General features: G+C 40.8%; 1 protein-coding gene across 1 annotated transcript in view; it reads left to right on the top strand.

Moving 5' to 3' along the window:
* The window catches only part of atp10a (ATPase phospholipid transporting 10A), a gene marked incomplete at its 3' end in the record, with an annotated part of 52,779 nt that overhangs the window by 21,075 nt on the left and 10,739 nt on the right, over window positions 1–20,965 (top strand). The window contains exons 10-15 of the mRNA XM_079690541.1: window positions 3,071–3,620; window positions 7,577–7,680; window positions 10,133–10,259; window positions 11,890–12,074; window positions 12,557–12,908; window positions 17,683–17,759. Of these exons, the coding sequence (XP_079546667.1) occupies window positions 3,071–3,620; window positions 7,577–7,680; window positions 10,133–10,259; window positions 11,890–12,074; window positions 12,557–12,908; window positions 17,683–17,759 (1,395 nt within the window). The remainder of the gene's footprint in view (window positions 1–3,070; window positions 3,621–7,576; window positions 7,681–10,132; window positions 10,260–11,889; window positions 12,075–12,556; window positions 12,909–17,682; window positions 17,760–20,965) is intronic.

Here is a 20,965-nt window from a genome sequence, read left to right as displayed (position 1 = left end):
AACGTCCATTTAAAAAAAAAAAATATTTCCTGCACATTATATCTAAAAAAAAAAAACTTTAAAGAAACCCAAAAATGGTGTGTGTGTGTGTGTGTGTGTGTGTGTGTGTGTGTGTGTGTGTGTGTGTGTGTGTGTGTGTGTGTGTGTGTGTGTGTGTGTGTGTGTGTGTGTGTGTGTGTGTGTGTGTGTGTGTGTGTGTGTGTGTGTGTGTGTGTGTGTGTGTGTGTGTGTGTGTGTGTGTGTGTGTGTGTGTGTGTGTGTGTGTGTGTGTGTGTGTGTGTGTGTGTCCTCTCCTCACCACACACTGTTCTCCAGCTGACAGTCAGAGGCACAAATGTGTCCAGATTAGACCTTATGTTTTATTATTACGTGTTTCTGTTGGAGGTTATCTGATACGATGTGAGGAAATGTTAATCGGCACAGTATCACTGGCTTTGATACTGTCTGCTTTCTCTTTGTATTGTGTGTCCTCTGGGCCAATGTGATTGTTTACATTTTATTATGATGTCCTTGAGGCTGACTCGGCTCCTGAATGGTTTATATCTGTGTGAGAACCAATGTGAGTCACTCCTGCTATTGTGCCGCCCCACCTCGGGATAAAGAGAACGAGTCAGAAGCTGCATTTTCATCAGTGCTGACATGTGTACTGCAAGATCAAAACATAACACTGATTACAGTTTAATTGGGGAAACCAAACGCGATGTTTTTATTTTATTTTCTGGCCTTAACCTGTTAAGCCCCGAGCCTGTTTTTCAGGTCTCAGGCTCGAAAATTACATTCCCAGAACAATTGACTATATCTTCACTTCTAAAAGGGGTAAATTAATAATCTTTTTTCTCAAAGTAAGGATAAACCTGTGAGTTGGATGTAGAAAAGTCAGAATCAATATAGAACTTTTTTATTTTAAATTAAATTCCGATTGAACATAGTAAAAATGTAAATAATTGTGTCCGTCCAAAAAAACATTACTTATAGTGAAATCCACCCTTGAATGATGGGATAGTAGACTAAAGGCTTTAGGAATACAAACTATAACATATAAGAAGTACCCTGTATCAAAATAGATTCAAAACAAATTACATTTGACCTTTTTAGAGAGATTTAGAAAAAGAAAAACACTTCTGGGGTCATTTGGGTGGATTTTCCATATGCCTGGCCCCCCTCGGTCGATTTTGATGATTGACACCTTTTTTTAACCGTTAGAGCCAATAGAATCGAGGGGAGGTTCCTAAAATCCATCTAAACATTACCCATTGGTGATTGCCCAATACCGGAAGCTGTCATACACTAGTAGCTATCGTAGCAGCTAATATGAAATCTACGTTATTGACATAAAAATGGAATGATGGATTATCAGAAATCATTTCAAAGTGACACAGACAGATTGGATTAACCTTCAGCAGCGTTTTTATCGTTTTAATGCCATTGAGCACAACTTCAGAAAACAACAAAGGTAAGACGTGTTTAGCGGTTTTGGCTCCGTAAAGCTAACATTTTTGTTGCTGTTTTGCCGCAAGTTCTGATCGCTCAGTGATGATACGTATACGTCTGGAATATGTGGAATCTCAGCTTGCTAATCGATATCTTGTTTGTGCAGATCCGATAAGTAATAAGGGTATTTTACCATGAGTTCTGTGCTCAGTGCGTTAGCATTTTTTCGCTCAGGGCTAATTCAGAGCCTTTGTTATTACCCTTTTGTTTCATTTAAAAATGGTTAATATTGTCTGAAAGCTGAGTTTCTTCTCGTTAAGTGTGTATGACACATTCATAGTTTTATTAAATGTTAAGAAGCCCTCAGACGCTGTTTCTTGCGAGATGTTGCGTCATGCTTAAGCAGCATCCCAAATGCTTCACAGAAATGTGTAATTTTAAATGACCCCTCTATTAAAATCTTCGAGCTCATTCCCTAATATTGGTGTTGGTAGTTTTGTATTTGAATCTTTTGAGTCTTTTTAGATTAGCTTTTTATTAGTGACACGGTGACACCCCCCCTTTTTTAAATGGTCTTTTCAGGTTTATAATTTTTTAATTTATTTAATAGGTTTTTATTAATATTATTGTATAGAGAGGCGAAGTCCCGCCCTTCTACTTCTACTGTCTTAACAAATAATTTCCAAGTCATAGTTTGTCGTAAAACTGTTGAAATATAAGACTATGAAAAATACGCAACTAGAAAGACTACAAATCCCAGAATCCCGGTCCCGCATGCTGGCTCTTACGGAACCGACTAACTCCCCTTGTGTGTATGTACAGCTCTCAACATGCCCAGACTTGGAGTGATTTTCACCTCTTTTAATACTTTCCGCCTCATTCTGAAAGAAAGAAGTGAAATGTGCCAACGTGACGGCCGTCTTGGTGTGTGGTGCGAGACGGGAGATGTAGTTCATTGAGCGGTTTCACACAAAAAAAGTGTTACTTCACATTTTTATTTGTTTGACTTGCAAAATTATCTTTTAAATTGACAAACATCATATGTGTAATTCGTGGCACAATTCAAACGGGATGGAAAGATAATCTTTCTCTCCCCATTGACTTCAATACATACTTTTCCGAAATAAGGTCCCATGGAGCTCCCCCGGAAAGGGAGGGACTTCGCCTCTCTATAGTTGTTTTAGAGACATTCCTATTTAAATTAGTCTTTAATTATTATTATTATTTGCTTATTTTACTATACATTTTTTTATTATTTGTAATTTATAATGTTTGTATAGGTTTTTTATTTAATTGTATCTTTTCATTTAGTCTTCCTTTTCTTTTCTTTTTTTACCGAGATGGATCATTTGTATTTGAAAATGTTTTTGTTATACCTTTTACCTCCTTGTGTTAAAAGGTTTTACCCTCTGACCTGTTTGAATGTGTGATTAAATGTGTGCCATGTTGTTAAAGCACTTTGAGCTGCACCAGGTTTATGTAAAGTCCTACACAAAAAAACCTTTTATTATTATTATTTTTTATCTTATTTTGAATTTGGACGGCATAAGAACAAACATACAGAATTACAACATTTACATACTTTACGCCTTACAATCTTCATCGAAAAAAAACCATTTCAATTTCTCCTCCTCCTCAGGTGCGGATGAGGTTCGAGCTGAAGTCTCCGGTGAAGACCATCGAGGACTTCATAAAGCGCTTCACTCCGAGCCGCCTGACCTCGGGCTCCAACAGCAGCAGCTCCTCCAGCCTGGTCACCAACCGCTCCTCCACCCGCGGCTGCTCCAGCGTTTTGTCCTCTCCGTCCTCCGAGAGCACCCTCACCAAACTGGACGAGGAGCAGAGCTTGCAGCACGCCTTCAGCCCCGTGCCGCCGCTGTACGACGGGAAGGCGTGTAGCGCGGCGGAGGGCGAGCTGCGGTACGAAGCGGAGTCTCCGGACGAGGCGGCGCTGGTTTACGCCGCCCGCGCCTACAAGTGCTCCCTGGTGGGGCGCCTCCCCGACCAGGTGACCGTGGAGCTGCCACACCTGGGGAAACTGAGCTTCGAGCTGCTGCACACGCTGGGCTTCGACTCCAACAGGAAGCGCATGTCGGTGGTGGTCAGACACCCGCTGACGGATCAGATCACCGTCTATACGAAAGGAGCAGACTCCGCCATCATGGACCTCATCAGACCCCCCGACACAGGTAGGAAAATCACCTTCGTCGAATCAAAAGAGCTCAGTTTTTAGGGAAGCTCAGGGTCGCCGGGTTAAAGTCCCGGAGCGGACAAAGTTCAAAGGGTTGACTTGGTCTTTGAGAGGTTCCTGTCTTTGAACAAAGGTTTAAGAAGACATATTCTGCTCATTTTCATGTTCATATCAGTATTTAGTGTCTCTACTGGGACATGTCTCCACGCTTTAATGTTCAAAAAGCTCTTTATTTTTCTCATACTGCCTGTGCTGGAGCACCTCTTTTCACCCTCTGTCTGAAACCAGAGCCTAGTCTGCTCTGATTGGTTAGCTGTGCCGTTCTGTTGTGATTAGAGATGTCCCGCCCCTAGCCTATGAAGTACAATGTGTTGGAGCGCTAGCCAATAGAAGTGCAAGTGTTACATAGTTATGTCACTATGTCACGGGGGGAGGGGTTTTAGCCTTTGCAGACCATTTACATGCACACAAACCTATACAACACTACAGGAAAGGGAAAACCACAAACAAACAGAATAGGCCCTCTCTTCTTCTTACAATATAGTGTTTTTGTTTATTTCCAGTTTAACAACAATATTTATACCACACTTATATTGGATTTTACCGGATTATTAATGCCGTATGCATTGTATAAAAATATGCAATTCTGATTCTGAGAAAGTGCTTGAATTTATTTGGAAAAGGTGTATGACCCCTCCATTTGACTTGTAGGTTGCGTAAGAACTTGTATTTTCAGAGCAAGCTTCACTGCTTTCACTTCCTGCCACGTCGCGTGTTTTCCTCTTGATCTTAAACCTTGTTCCACACTCGTCCAGTCTTTAATGGTTCAATGTTAGTATTCCAGGCACAAAGAGAGCCACACAGGCACTTTCACTAATGCTCTGTACACAGCCACCACACATCTGTAGACACACACACACACACACACACACACACACACACACACACACACACAGTCTGTGGTGCTGCACAAGTTTATTTTCATTATTCAAAGACAATGGGCCCCATTCACTTACCGTGGAAACTGCAAAAGTGTTGTTTCTTTTTGCAAAAGAACCCACACTTTGGGTTTGTTTTTGGGATAAGAACTAAATGTACGCAAACTTACACACACTTATTATGGCTGACGACGTGTTTGTGCTAAATCACAGGAATTTGATTTCCTCGCACGGGCCGCGAGGATACAGGATGACAGGCGGGGAAAAAATAATTTAATGTCATGTTTTACTTATAAAAAGTCAATGTGAACATGAACCAGAGTAGAATTAACAGACAACATTATGTCACCAGATGATGCATATTATTTATTTTATTCAAATAAAAACGTACATGTTTATCATAAAGATTGTTTGTTTCTAAACCTCTCCATCAGAACATAATACAAACTGTTCCCGCTGTCAGCCAATCAGTGGCAGAATAGGGCGGGTCATCCTCGTAAATCAAATATCACCCTCCCTCTCCTCCATCATGTGTCTCACTTCAGAAACTTTAATGGCCGACAGGGTGTGTCCACATCATAGACCGTATACTATATAAAGGTCTACACACAGAGAGACAACTCCCTGCTTTGTTTTTACCATTGGGTGAAAGCAGCCAATCAGAGCGCAGTATGAGTTGGGCCTCCTCATAACACAGACCTCCATAAAGGCTCCATTCAGGCGACAGTGAGGGGGGGGGCTCAGTTTCACTTTAATAACAACACACATGGTGCCGAGTCTCATGACGTTACTCCAGCCTCACTCCTACTGCAGAGACGTGATGTTTAACAGCAAATTCCACCTTAAAACAGAATTTATATTTTTATATTCTTCAAGAGGCCCTATTCTGCTTTTGGGGTTTTTCCCCTTGTAGTGTGTGAAATAGGTGTTTGTTGATGTAAATGTTTCCCCTGAAACGCCTCCATTGGACTCCTTTATTTACTTCCTGAACATAGTGACGTGGGGAGGCGTGTGGTGCAGTAGGTTGTGCGTTGGTGTTCGGATCAGGGGGTCACAGGTTCAAACCCCACTGCAGTCAGCATGTCGTTGTGTCCCTGAGACACTTCACCCCAAATTGCTCCTGTGGGGATTGCCCACAGTATTGAGTATGTAAGTCGCTTTGGATAAAAGTGTCTAACATGTAATGTGTGTGTCCTTGAAGTCCAACAAACGAGCTGAAATCATTTCCTTCCTCGAAGAAAACGCCCATTTGACACCTACATTGTTTAAATCCGTGCAAACTTGCCCGTCTGTGCTGCACATTAGTTTGTTTCTTTACACCTGATGAACAGAGGAGTAATAAATATGAGCAAACAGGGAGCCCAACATACAAACTTGATTTTTAAAAGTGGTCAAAAACTCCTCAGGGAACGTTTAACATGAAGCACACAAATCGTTTTTAGGGTGGATTTTCCTTTATTGCTGCTGCAGGAAAAATAAACATTGTGTGCAGTTCCACCTGCATCTGTCGGTCATCTGCCGCTTTCTGCAGAAGGGAAAACTCCTGTTTCCTTGGAAATTCCGTTTTTTACAGCCAAGAAAGACTGTTAAAAACAAAAAGAACAATAAAAGTGAGCAAGATTACATCTGGGGTAGTTACTCATGAGCATTTTCATAATAGATTAATTGTTTAATGTCAAATAGAACGTTTTTAAAAGTCCAAAGAGATGTCTTGTTTCCTCAGACCAAAGAAAAACAACTTTATTTCAATTTAATGTGAAATAACACAGAGAAGAAATGTCAGAAAATTGTAAAAAATGTCCATCCCAGTTTCTGAAAGTCCAAGTTGATGTGTTTAGATGTCTGGTTGTGTCAGTTATTATATATCACAGAGAAACAAGCAGACATTCATATTTCAGAGGCGGAAAACTTTTTCAATCGGGAGAGACTTCGTTTTGATTAAAGAACATTTATTGACACATGTCACATGATAAATGTTAAGTCTTTGGCGATTAGACCCCGATCCTGAAATCGTATATCTAAAGGGGGGAAATGCAGCCGTGAGCATATAGGGAACCCCCCGGGGTCTAGACACTGGTGATGATGCTGAAGATCTGGATTTGATGAGGAGAAGGGAAGGTGTGATGAGGTCTTTGGATTAGCTCTCCTGGCACTGGATGAGATGAAAGGAGGTGGATGGGGAGGAGGCGGCAGCATGAACACCTGACATCACAGCTGACTGCAGGAGAGAGGAGAACCATTTTAAAGTGTGGCTGCAGCTCAGTGATTGGCTGTTGAGATTAAGGTGAATGTAATAGGTTAGCAGGAAGCCCGTGATGAGCTGATTATAAGCAGCTGTTGAGTGAATGTATACCAGTCTTCCTGAAAGAACTTGCGCTAAGCTTCATATAGTTTTTTTACTGATCAACTGATCTCTCTCAGGATTGATAAAATGATCCTTCTTGTGTTTTAATTCTTCAGATTTAGTGTTAATTTGTTCTTTTGTGTGTGTGTGTGTGTGTGTGTGTGTGTGTGTGTGTGTGTGTGTGTGTGTGTGTGTGTGTGTGTGTGTGTGTGTGTGTGTGTGTGTGTGTGTGTGTGTGTGTGTGTGTGTGTGTGTGTGTGTGTGTGTGTGTGTGTGTGTGTGTGTGTGTGTGTGTGTGTGTGTGTGTGTGTGTGTGTGTGTGTGTGTGTGTGTGTGCAGATGGATAAACCAATTTGTTCGTCCTACTGCCAGTAAGATGCCAGAGACATGAAATAATGTGTTATATTAAAATATAACTTTTTTGTACAGTGGAATCAAACATTTAAATAAATAACAGGTTTGGACAAATGTAGTCAATAAATGAATAGACAGACAGTAAATAAGAATATTTTACAGAATTTTTTTTAATCAAATTGTACATGTTGAGTAATATGAACACTTGGTATGAAATAGATAAAGGTGCAGCATACAGGGTTGAATGTAGATGTGACGGCAGATGGCTCTTTGAGAGGAAGTTAATGTTAATTCTTCTTTCTTTTGCGTTTTTTTAAGCGAACTCCAAAGGGAAACGGCAGAAAAAGATCTTCAGCCGAACCCAGTACTTCCTGAACCTGTACGCTGCCGACGGCCTGAGGACGCTGTGCATTGCTAAGAAGGTAACAAGTGATTTTTAAAACATCCCTAAAAAGTGTCCTCTCTTTAAACGGCTTGACGAGACACACATGGTGTTTAAATGAGTCTTTAATTTGTTGTTGATGCAACTCTACATATACAAAATATAGACTCATTTGTATTACTTACAGTATAAATAAACAAAACAAAGAAACATGCCTTGCTTTAAAACCTTTAATTTTGTATGTAAAGACACAATTCAACACATTTCTACATTAAAGGTGGGGTAGGTGATTTTGGAGAAACCAGCTCGAGTGCGCTAGAATTTGAAAATACACAACCGGAAAAAATCTGCCACTTCCTCACAGAGCCCCTCCTCCAACACACACGAACGCGCACATGACCAATGAGGGCACGAGATAAGTTTGTACACAGATGGATGGCTGACAGGCAGGTAGGCCATCCAGTTACTTTAGCCGGACTGGCTCAGATGATTGGTCGTGCTTTGCTACGGCTTCCACAGATGAAATATTTGTATGGATTTTTTGTCAAAGCACTTCAGATATTCATTGCTATCGGGATGTTTAGAGCATTCCATGGAATATAACAAAAAGTGTATCTCGAGCCGGTTTCTCAAACTTACCTACCCCACCTTTAAGCTGAAAAATAAGAAATGCCCAAATAATTATTAAACTAATACATAATTCGTTCATAGAGTTAATATCCAAATTAAGAGGGGGATAAAGAAAAGTTATAATAAAGAATAAAACAGATAAAGAGTTTGATTAAAGCTTAATTAAGGACGCTAACATATTAAAGGGGTTAGGACATGGGTCGGCAACAGGCGGCCCACGTTGTCGGCCATTGTTGCAGACCCTTGTCCTAACCCCTTTTTAATATGCGATAATATTTGGCCCGGAAAATTAGCTTTGTTTTGAAAGAAAAGTTTTGGCTCAATCCCTAATGTCCGAGTGCAAGTGAATGCAGCACAAGACTCGATCCTTGTAACCCCTCCCCCGGCCCTGGCGCGAGCGTGGAAATGTGATTGGCGGCGATTTCATTTGACGGTGACAGAGAAGGGACTGTCAAGTTTGGCTGTACTCAGCATTGAATCAAAACGCACTAAAGCTTTGGATCTTAATAAGTTTCAGTCAGACAACTCACGTGTTTCTTAATATGTTTATTATCAGCAGCAGATAGTTTGAGTTTGGCGTCTAGGCTCGGGCCTCATCACTCCACAGATTTACAAAGAACATGGAGTGATGATTAGATAACTATCCCCCGAGCCTACAGGTGGAAGCTGGGGTGGAAGCTGGGGTGGATGCTGGGGCGGAAGCTGGGGCGGAAGCTGGGGCGGAAGCTGGGGTGGATGCTGGGGCGGAAGCTGGGGCGGAAGCTGGGGTGGATGCTGGGGCGGAAGCTGGGGCGGAAGCTGGGGCAGGCGAGCAGCAGCAGCAACATGAAACACAGCAGCAGGAACATGAACGCAGCAATAGCAAGTGAACACAGCAGCAGCAGCAGCAGCGAGGCAGAGGCAGGAAGACCTGGCAGCTTCAATAGAGCGGCATGTTTCGGAGAATGTGTTTGGTTGGTTGTAAGAGGGACGAGGTGCGTCACTTGTTAATGTATGATTGGTGCTCGAGTTGACTGCCTGAACTAGCTCGCAGGCTTCGCCCCATTTGTGAGGCGTTTTGCTTAACAACATGGTAATCGCCGTATTCAGCTGTAATAGGCATGCCAACTTGATGCTCTGCTCACGGATGACTCAATGAGCATAAAAAACTGTTAAGATGATGACCTTATGTGTGTATATATTTATTTTTCTTTGTGGAGGTCTGCCCCCAAAAAACAGTTTTAAGTCCTAAGTCAAATAAGATGGTGTGTAAAACACTGCCCAGACAAAGTAGCCACTTTGATTTTACTAGGCCAGTAGGTAAGGGCCTTCCACTGGATAATAACTGCAGCAATTTCAACAATCAATTACTTAAATTAGCTTCTGATTATGTTCTGACCCGCCATCTAATGGCTCAGAAATGTGACCCCTGGGTTAGGATATATTCTCATAATGTCATCTCAATAATTCCCCTTGCTTTGTTTAAAAATAAAAATAATAATTCTCCAGTTTTTGGAGGTTTTTTGGACATTTCTGTGTTTGCATTCCAGCTCAGAGTCATTCTCTGTGACTCAATCGCAATCTGTGCCACTTTCCCAGGCTGTTGATATATGCTCTCACCAGAAGCGCTCATTATAAGTGTGTGTGTGTGTGTGTGTGTGTGTGTGTGTGTGTGTGTGTGTGTGTGTGTGTGTGTGTGTGTGTGTGTGTGTGTGTGTGTGTGTGTGTGTGTGTGTGTGTGTGTGTGTGTGTGTGTGTGTGTGTGTGTGTGTGTGTGTGTGTGTGTGTGTGTGTGTGTGTGTGTGTGTGTGTGTGTGTGTGTGTGTGTGTGTGTGTGTGTGTGTGTGTGTGTGTGTGTGTGTGTGTGTGTGTGTGTGTGTCAGGTCATGAGTAAGGAGCAGTATGCGTGCTGGCTGCAGCGCCACCTGGAGGCGGAGACGGCGATCCAGGGTCGAGAGGAGCTGCTGTTTGAGTCTGCGCTGCGTCTGGAGACCAACCTGCAGCTGCTGGGTAATTCATGGATTCATCCCAAAATACCTTCATAATCTATATTTTTATTACACGAATACATTATTACTTTTGGCTATCAAAGCATAATAGGGAAACTGTTGGTAAAAAAAATAATATAGCGTAAAAAAGTCTTAATTTGGGAGAAAAAACTCAGACATTCTCCAAAAATCTGAAAAACTTGTCTTCTAAATCACACATTTAATTTCTCAGATTTTGAAGAATGTCTGAGATGTTTCCTTTCTGATTTACCCCTTTAATCTAACAGAGTATTTATTTTCATTCGTATTTTTAACGTGAATTTCACACTTTAATCTCATATGAGATTCACATTGTTACTTGTAAATTTGTGATTTCATAATTTAGAATAAAATCAAGTTTTATTTATAGAGCACATTGAAAAACGATTTTTGGTCGAGCCAAAGTGCTGTACATGCAATACTTGGTAGCACTTTACAATAAGACTACCCTTATAAAGGGTTTACGAATAGTTTCTAATTAATTTATTAATTAGGTTGTGAACACTTTATAAATCATGAATAAGACATGAGATAAACAGGGCAACTCTGACCGGTTGCTTGCCAAATAGTGAGCCCACATGTATCTGTATTGCTAAGTCTTATATTGGCTACCTAGCTTACTTCGTCTCCTTCGTCTGCCAGCATCCTTGGTATCTGTTGTTCACTGAGTTGATTCTCGCAGAGTAGCCAATATAAGGCTTAGTCATCTTGCCAAATAGTGAGCCTGTGTTGATGTATGAAAACTACGTTAGAACTGGTTTACAATTGGTTCTTAATTATTAATAAAGTGTTTACAACCTAATTAATAATCTAATTATGAACCCTTTATCAATCCTTTATAAGGGTAGTCTTATTGTAAAGTGGTACCCAATACTTTATTCGTTCTCAGAGAATATTTAAAAATCCTCATTCATTTGAGAGTTTCTTTCTCATAAAATAACCACGCTACTGTCAGTTAATCAGATTTTGTGTTTGTTTTTTTTACCTTCAATTTCATTTGTATTTGTTCCGTTCATGGTATGCACAACTTAAAGGTGGGGTAGGTAAGTTTGAGAAACCGGCTCGAGATACACTTTTTGTTATATTCCATGGAATGCTCTTAACATCCCGATAGCAATGAATATCTGTTAGCCTTCCATCTGTGCACAAACTTATCTCGTGCCCTCATTGGTCATGTGCGCGTTCGTGTGTGTTGGAGGAGGGGCTCTGTAAGGAAGTGGCCGATTTTTTCCGACTGTGTATTTTCAAATTCTAGCGCACTCAAGCTGGTTTCTCCAAAATTACCTACCCCACCTTTAATGTATAACAATTATTTACAAAACATGTCTTACTTTAAACACACCATACCCGAAAAGGAGCAGGGAGAAGAAAATAATCTTATATGACCTCCCCCTTTGTCAAAAAAATAAAAAATAGATGGTCTGTCCTTCATATTTTCTTATTCACAGCCAATCATTACAGTACTGTAGGAAAATAAGAGAAACACAAAAATGTACAAAAAAGAAAAATACTTAGTTCCCACTTGACTGTTATACCTCCAATACTCAGTCTAATGTTCCTCCTGCTGTTGAGGATGTTAGAGTTTGTATCACCGTTTTCTTTCTCCTCCTCAGGAGCGACGGGCATCGAGGACCGGCTGCAGGACGGCGTCGCTGAAACCATCGCGTCGCTGCGGCAGGCGGGTCTTCAGATCTGGGTTCTGACGGGAGACAAACAGGAAACGGCCGTCAACATCGCCTACGCCTGCAAACTGCTCGACCCCGAGGAGGAGATCCTGACGCTCAACGCCGACTCTCAGGTGGGAGGGAGGAGCAATACTCAATCAAACAGGAAACAAACACCAATACGTTAGCATTCTGACGTTAGCATTCTTTCTGACGTTAGCATTCTGATGTTAGCATTCTGACGTTAGCATTCCGACGTTAGCATTCTGACGTTAGCATTCTGACGTTAGCATTCTGACGTTAACATTCTGACGTTAGCATTCTGACGTTAGCATTCTGATGTTAGCATTTAGCTCTCAGCTCCACTTTATCTGTATTTATATAGCACCTTTCATGCTTGACATAGCCCAGAGTGTTTTACAGAGTACAAACAAGAAGATGAAATATCTACTTTACAGTCTTGGCGAGACATTCACTCGCAATAATATTGAGTTTCTCGTCTCTGAAACACATTCTTAAAGAGGCCATTTGAGGACGATGTTAATTCTGAGCAGCTTCACATCTGTGTGCCAGATGTTGCTCAGTTTACCTGACGAGCCGCTGTGTTTCTGAGCAGGAGGCGTGTGCTCTGCTGCTGGACGAGAGTCTTCACTACATCCAGGCCAAATTCCTCTGCAGCTCCTCGGATCACACCACCACCAAATCTTTCCACAGCAACGTCTCCCCCTTCGGGATCTTCACCCCCCCTCCTCCCTCCTGCACGCCCGCCCCCCCCGCGGTGCACCAGATCGGCCTGGTGATCGACGGCCGCACGCTGGCCTACGCTCTGGACCAGAGTCTGGAGGAGAAGTTCCTGGCTGTGGCTCAGAGCTGCCGCGCGGTGCTCTGCTGCCGCTCCACGCCGCTGCAGAAGAGCATGGTGGTCAAACTGGTGCGCAACAAACTGAAGGTCATGACCCTCGCCATCGGTACGTTCAACATCCACGACCCTTACTGTTTCAGCAATCGAAATTCTGACCTTTTTCTGAATATATCTCAATTTTCTGAAAATACAGATTTATGCAGAACATCTCAGAATTCTGATTTTTTTTTTGTAAAATGTTCAAATCCTGACTTTTTACCCAAAAATATATATATTCTGTCATTTCTGTCAATTCTGACTTTTTTCTGAAATGTCTAAATTCTGACTTTTTGCCAAAATTCTCTTAAAGGTAGGGTATGTAAGTTTGAGAGTTTGAGAAACCGGATCGAGATCGCTAGAATTTGAAATTACACGAAAGAAAATCTGCCACTTCCTTACAGAGCCCCTCCTCCAACACACACGACCAATGAGGGCACGAGATAAGTTTTTGCACAGATGGAAGGCTGACAGGCCATCCAGTTATTTTAGCCGGGCCGGCTCAGATGATTGGTCGTGCTTTTTACAGTACTACGGCTTCCACATTTGAAATATTTTATGGATTTGTTGTCAAAGCACTTCAGATATTCATTGCTATCGGGATGTTAAGAGCATTCCATGGAATATAACAAAAAGTGTATCTCGAGCCGGTTTCTCAAACTTACCTACCCCTACTAAATCCAGATTTAAGCAGAACATCTCAGAATTCTGACTTTTTTCTAAAATGTCAGACTTTTTTTCTCATGAATCTGAAATGTTCCGACATATTTTGAGACTTTTTCCCCTCAAATTCTGGATTTTATCAAAAAAATCAGGATTTCTGACAATCTCAAAATTCTGACTTTTTTCCCAAATCCTCAACATTTTCTGAAAATACTTGCTGATGCAGAAAATCTCAGAATTCTGACTCAACTCAAATGTCAGACTTTTTTCTCATAAATCTGACATTTTCAGATTCTCAAATTCTGAATTTTGTCTAAAAATTCAGATATCTAACAATTTCTGAATTCTGACTTTTTAATGAAAATCTCTGAATTCTGATTTTGTTTTCAAAACTTTTACTTTTTATGCAAATGTTGAAATTCCCGAAATGTTGTAGCTACCAGTGGAAATCCAACCATCACGATGTTTATCTAATATTTTCCCGATGCCAAGCTTTAAATTTAGAGCTAATACTTTTTCATGAAATAAGTGAAACAGATGTTTATATTTCTGCTCCTGGTGATTTCTCATGTGTTTGAGGAGTCTTCACTACAGAGAGCTTCAAAGGTATTTAATAAAACATTTCTGGAACTTCAGAAGTGTTTTTCTGACTAAAAGAGTGAAATATTGCTCATTGGTTTCACCTGTTGGCAGGGCTTTAACATTCCCCTCAGATTTATCCTCCGAGTCACGAGGTACTTCATGTACTCGCTGCTCTGGCTGAGAAACAAAGAATTCATCATTAAATAAACTGCTACTGACGAATAAATAACCTGCAGCTGATATTATTCATACATTTACAAACTTTACCAACTCTGGTTTGAGAGTTTGTAGAAACAGAATCAGGAACAGATACGAAAAGTGACCAGTGTCATATTTCTCTTGAATGTCAATCTGGTTTTCCTGTGTTTATAAAATGAGATTAGATTTATTGTCCCAACGTGTACAGAATATTCATACAATGTATAAACAATAACACAGTGGTTCCCAACCTAGGGGGCGCAGGGGGGGCGCCAGGCCTCAGATGATTTGAGGCCAAATATCATATTTAGATTTTTTTTTATTAATTTTTTTTACATATAATTCTAACGCAATACATGATTGTCACTAAAAGCCTTGTCTATACATTATAATAAAATATAAAAAATAATTGATTCATTAATTTGAATACGAATTCAAGTTAGTAGCTATTAAAGGCATAAAAAGACAGAAATGTATAATTCTTTCTTTAATATAAATGTTTCTTCTGCCTGTTAAGTGTCCAAACCGGGCTTGTCTGGATAAGCGCATTTTTAAAACATAGTCATCGTCCATGCCGGTTTCAGTTGGATTATTTGTCACAGTTGCTCCTATCAGATCGGTCTCCTCCATTTTGTAGATTATTTACAACTTTTGAATCCACATAAACACATCGGCAAAATCCGGCTTACTTTGAACATGTGTTTTAAACAGTTTAATCCCTTTGTGAATTGTTTCCACTTGCGCGTTCCTTTAATTTCTTCAACAGCGGGAATCCAAATGAATGAATCCTGAGTCCAATAACCATCAAAGTCTCTCCAATAGAGCTCCTTAATTACGCTTTCACCCTCCTTTAACAACATACTTCACATTCATCCAGTTTGTGACAGGAGTTGTAGCATTTTGAGACTTTGAAACTTTAATTACCGCTGTTGTGCCCCCCCCCCCCCCCCTGTGTGTGTGTGTGTGTGGGGGGGGGGCACAACTTCCAACAGGAGTAATTTGGGAGGGCTCTCGGGAAAAAAGGTTGGGAACCACTGCTCTAGAGGGAACAAAGGTATTTTAGCCATTGCAGACCTTTTTGAAAACCCCCCAAAACGCCTCCTTAATAAGATACATAACATGGCTTAGTTGAATACTCAATTCTGACATTTCAGAGGTCAATATGACAGGAGTACAGACGCTGTTAAGCACTATAATGACCGTTGCTAAGGAGGATCAAGAGAGAGAAACGAAAAGAGGTTAAACGAGGGTGCGCTGGACGTCAGATAAATCACCAGAAGAAGACAGACAGGAAGTAAACACCAACTTGAAGACGGTTTGGTCTCTGTTGTGTTTAAGGAATTGTTTGTGGAAAAGAAACTCTGAACAGACTTGGGCACTCACAGAAAACATAAAATCAGAGCTGCCTTCATTTTAAATTGTTGTCGGAGAGCCAGCCGTTGGTGCGCCGTGTAACAGAGTTTTATTTTCTTAGCGCAGGGGTGTCCAAACCTTTTACTCCTTTTACGCCACATACGGAAAAATATACGAAGGGCTGGGACACTCACAAGTTCAGTTATAAGTGAGCAAAATCAATCAAATGTAGGTAAATGATGTGAGTGTTGGCGGCTCATCAGAAGCCTCAGATTGATTATATTGAGGAGAAATAGGAAGAGTATGTGTGAAGCTTGTTGTGGAAATAAGTCATTTTGCTTTTTTCTTATTAACTAAGATATGTTAGAAAATGTTTCCAACTTTAATTGACTAAATTTATTTGAAAAGTGGTTTTATTAACACATGAATACTACTGTGTGATATATGTCTACATTTATATTCAAGAAGTACAATATAAGACAAGCTCAAGTTTCATCTGTGGGCCATATTCCATTATACTTATTTAATTAGCTGAGGGCCGATTCAAAATGGTCGGCGGGTCGACACCCCTGTCTTAGCGTTATCCCTTACTAATAATATTATAAAGAGGTACACACTCATCACACACACCTTTGCTGTGGCAATTTAGCACTCACAACAGAAAAGAATGAAACAGAGAGGAATCAATAAAACACAGATACAGTTGATCAATTATGTCTCAGGGACACAACGACAGGCTGACTGCAGTGGGGTTTGAACCTGCTGTGACCCCCTGATCCGAATACCTACGCACAACCTACACGCAACCCGCTGCGCCACACACCACCCAATAATGAGGAAACACTACCTTTGCTCTCAAGCAGTCAAATGGTGTCGTGGCTCGAGTAAAACAAACAGACAGCAGATATAGGTTTCTAAATGACACACGAACATTTTCCCTAACCGTGTTTAACGCACGAACATCATCAGGTGTCCTAGGAGGCGTGTGGTGCAGTGGGTTGTGTGTTGGTATTCGGATCAGGGGGTCACAGCAGCTTCAAACCCCACTGCAGTCAGCATGTCGTTGTGTCCCCCTGAGACACTTCACCCCAAATTGCTCCCGTGGGGATTGCCCTCAGTATTGAGTATGTCAGTCGCTTTGGATAAAAGCGTCTAACAAGTGACATCTAATGTAATGTCCTAAACTTGGACATGTTCCAGATGTTGAAAGGTCATCATCTCATGACTTCTTTAGGAGTAATTCATATCTTATCAGGATACATACATTTCCCAATTAACAAACTATATATACGTTTGCACCTTTTATATATACAGTCTATGGTTTGCACATGACCGCACATACAATTGTCCTTACACTAACTAACACACAAACCTCTAACATGATGATTATAATCTAATCAGCCTCTTTGTACTTCCTCTCTCTCACCCCTAATAATTGCAGAGGAGACGAGGAGCTTCTCTAAATCTGTAAACTGTAATTCAATAACAGTTATTATATAGTCATATTGAGAAGGTCCAAGCCTGACATAACACCTTCATCAGAATCAGAACACCTTATGGTCCCTCAGAGGGGAGAGGTACATTGTTACAGCAGAAAAAGAGCCAAAGACAGCTTAATGTTACCTAAGCATGCGTACAAAAGTACTTCAGGTTTAAAAATAATAATAATTACAATAAAAAAGTTACACATTTTACCAAATACACATCCTGTAATAGTTCTGAGGATTTAGCTGCCAGGTATATATTGCAACGTTTTTAACGGCATATATCACCCTCGCTGTGACCACTGAGTCTGCACAGTGTGACTTTAGATCACCTTCGTAATTAACTCTTAGTTTTAATAAAGCAGCAGAATGATGAAGGTGACTCGGGGATTTCGGGGTGACTCTCAACGTCTTTCCTGTTTCCTGTTCGTTCCGCTCTCTCTGGAGGATTCTCTCTGCTCGCTCAGCGCTTTCCTGTCATTGCCGTGTTAGCAGTAATGTGGAGGAAACCAAATAATGTACCCGAGTGTGTGTAGTGACTCTCTCTCTGTTCACTGATCTCAGGTGATGGGGCGAACGACGTCAGCATGATCCAGGTGGCGGATGTGGGCGTCGGCATCTCGGGACAGGAGGGCATGCAGGTGAGGAGGAGGGGGGGAGGAGTCTAAATCAGGATGTGTTTATATATAAAGGGGTGAAATTGGGTCGTAACAATTTCTCAATTTTATAATATAAAAATTACTTAATTTAGTAAAACAGTAAAACATTGGCAATAAACAAATAAAATAATTAAAACATTTTATTTAAAATGTGCAAAAACAAGATAATTTAAATTAATATAAACGTGAGAAAGTTTGATTAAAAATGTCCAAAAAAACGATTGATCATAAAATAAAAAGTTATGCAATAAAAGATACAAAATAAAATACAAATATAATATAAAAAGTGCAATAAGCAGATTAGTTAAAAATGTCTGATACAAACATAAGACATTCACCTCAATTGTGCACATTATACTAAATGATATAACAAAAAGAAATATAAACATAAATAAATGTGTGTATTACAATATATACAGTGGTGTGTATAACTTAAATTCTTATACTAACTATTAAAAAATATATTAATTGTGCCTCGAAATGAAGGGTAAGGAGATAAAAAGAGGAATGAAAGAAGGAACAGGATACAAGATAAGGGGATAAGGGAGGACGTGGTATAGTGGAGCATATTAATGTGTTTCCATCACTCTTAAGTGTGTGTGCTACAGCCCACACACACACACACACACACACACACACACACACACACACACACACACACCACACACACACACACACACACACACACACACACACACACACACACACACACACACACCACACCCCTTAAGTGGTGAGTCAGAAAGCATCTCACTGTACATCTGCGTGGCTCCTCACAGCTCGTCCCTGCACTGAGGTCAGGGCTCTGGCAGGATGCATGGTTAAAAAGGGATAAATGTCCAGAGAGGCGATCCTGCAAAGCATGATGGAGATTCCCAATTAGTCTGCAGAGGCTCACTGCTGTTCAGCACATCTGTTGAAGTCTCCGCTACATTAATCATTTCTAATCACCAGGCAAACCATGCTCATATATTTAAGTCAAGTGAAGATAAAAGGGGCTTCTGGGATAATACTTGAATACATTATATATATCAAAACGTATTATATAGCCCCTGCTGTGGCTTTTGGTGCTCCCTCTTTCCTGTAGTGCGTTCTGTAGGTTTCTGTGCATGTAAATGGGCTGCAAAGGCTACAATCCCTTTGTTACCTCCGAAACATATGGACATCACTATGTAACACTACCGCTTCTATTGGCCAGCGCTCCAACACATTGTACGTGGCAGGCTAAGGGGCGGGACATTACATTGCATTTAGCTGACGACTTACAGTAAGTGCATTCGACCAAGAAGATACAAACTTGAAGAAAACTGAATGATATAAGTACATCAGGTTTCATAGAGCCAAAACATTTCAAGGGCTACTCAACTGGCTTTAGATAAGCCCAGTCCTTTGTTAGTATATAACAGTGATGCAAACTTGTCACCTTTCGCGAAATTTGCCGTTTTGAATCCAAAATAAGTCGTTTGTGTGATTCATGTAGATCTGCAATAAAAGTATTTTTGGGGTATGGGGGAGTCTGGGACCCGGAGTAATCTACGTCCGTGAGCTGTTATGTGCCATCATGACACGCATGGTGTTCTTTTTTTATATATTATAATGAAGCGCGAGCTGTGTGCTTGAGTCTTCCTGCCTGTCGGCTCTGCTCATGGATGTATAATAAGGCTCTGCTGCTCCGAGATGATGGTCTAGCTTCAGCAGCTACATTACCTACGGGTGCGTTCGTTAATATTAACTGCGCGTCCGGAGTCACTGTGGCACAGACTGGACCGCTGGTGAACAGCTGTTAGAACGGGCTGTTCAGGTGTTCAGAGCTGAGCTCCCTGTCGGAGCGGCAGAGCGTCATGTGAACTGAAAAGTTTTTCTGTGGCAATATTATTTAAGGAATCGTTGAGCTAGCTAGCTAGCATACATTGTCACTATCTGCTAACGTTAGCTTTAGCCTTCTATTTCTAATAGTTTTTTTCATAGGCTATAAACAGAGGTGGTATAAATATATATATATTGTACTTGAGTAAAAGTAGAAGCACACAGATCTTGTACTTGAGTAAAAGTAGAAGCACTCAGATCTTGTACTTGAGTAAAAGTAGAAGTACTCAGATCTTGTACTTGAGTAAAGTAGAAGTACCAGAGTGTAGGAATACTCTGTTACAGTAAAAGTCCTGCATTCAAAATGTTCCTCAAGTAAAAGTAGAAAAGTATTATCATCAAAATATAGTGAAAGTAGAAACAGTAAAAGTAGTCATTGTGCAGATTGGTCCATTTCAGAATAATAGATATGATATGTTTTATAATGATTGATCATGAAAGTGTTCTCAAAGCTGGTAAAGGTGGAGCTAGTTTGAATGACTTTGTATACTGCAGGGTAGCTGGTGGATTTACTCCAGGTGGAACTAAAGTCTGATTTAACACTTGATTATATTTCACATCATTCATCCACATCTGTAAAGTAACAAAGGTATTACATACATGTAGTGGAGTCAAAGTACACCATTTACCTCTGAACTGTAGTGGAGGAGAAGAACAAAGTAGCAAAAACATTGAAATACTTAAAGTACAAGTATCTCAACATTGTACCCAAGTATAGTACTTGTTGAGTTTATGAACTTAGTTACTTTACACCATGTGGCTATAAAGATAGAAAGACTAAGCCTTGCAGAGAGGCATGAAAATACATTTTCAAAATGCTCAACAGTGCTGCCAAAATTATAAACTGACTGCTCCACAATTTAAAATAAATGCTTTTATATATTTCTATTAGATGTGACTCTTTGGCGTTTCTGTTATTATTAACACTGCTGCTTTAGTTGTTCTGACTGCTAAAATCCTCTGTTATTCCTTGGGGTGGGGGAGCCGGGGGCTCGGATCCTTGTCACCTTTTTCATACCTGATGAGTTTGCATCCCTGATATAAGTGCTTTGTTAGTAATTCTATCGCTCGAAGTGGAGTCGAAAGAGATGAGTTTTCAGTCTGCGCCGGAAGATGTGTAAGCTTTCTGCTGTCCTGATTTCAATGGGGAGCTCATTCCACCATTTTGGAGCCAGGATAGCAAACTGACGTGTTTTTGCTGACGGGAACTTGGGTCCCCCTCGCAGTGCGGGTGCAGCGAGCCGTTTGGCCGATGCAGAGCGGAGTGCACGTGCTGAGGTGTACGGTTTAACCATGTCCTGGATGTAGGAAGGGCCAGATCC

The sequence above is a fragment of the Notothenia rossii genome (assembly GCF_949606895.1).
Source record: "Notothenia rossii genome assembly, chromosome: 1".
Classification (NCBI taxonomy): Eukaryota; Metazoa; Chordata; class Actinopteri; order Perciformes; family Nototheniidae; genus Notothenia; species Notothenia rossii.
The sequence above is the reverse complement of the archived record's forward strand: the minus strand, read 5'-3'. Positions and strand labels throughout refer to the sequence as shown.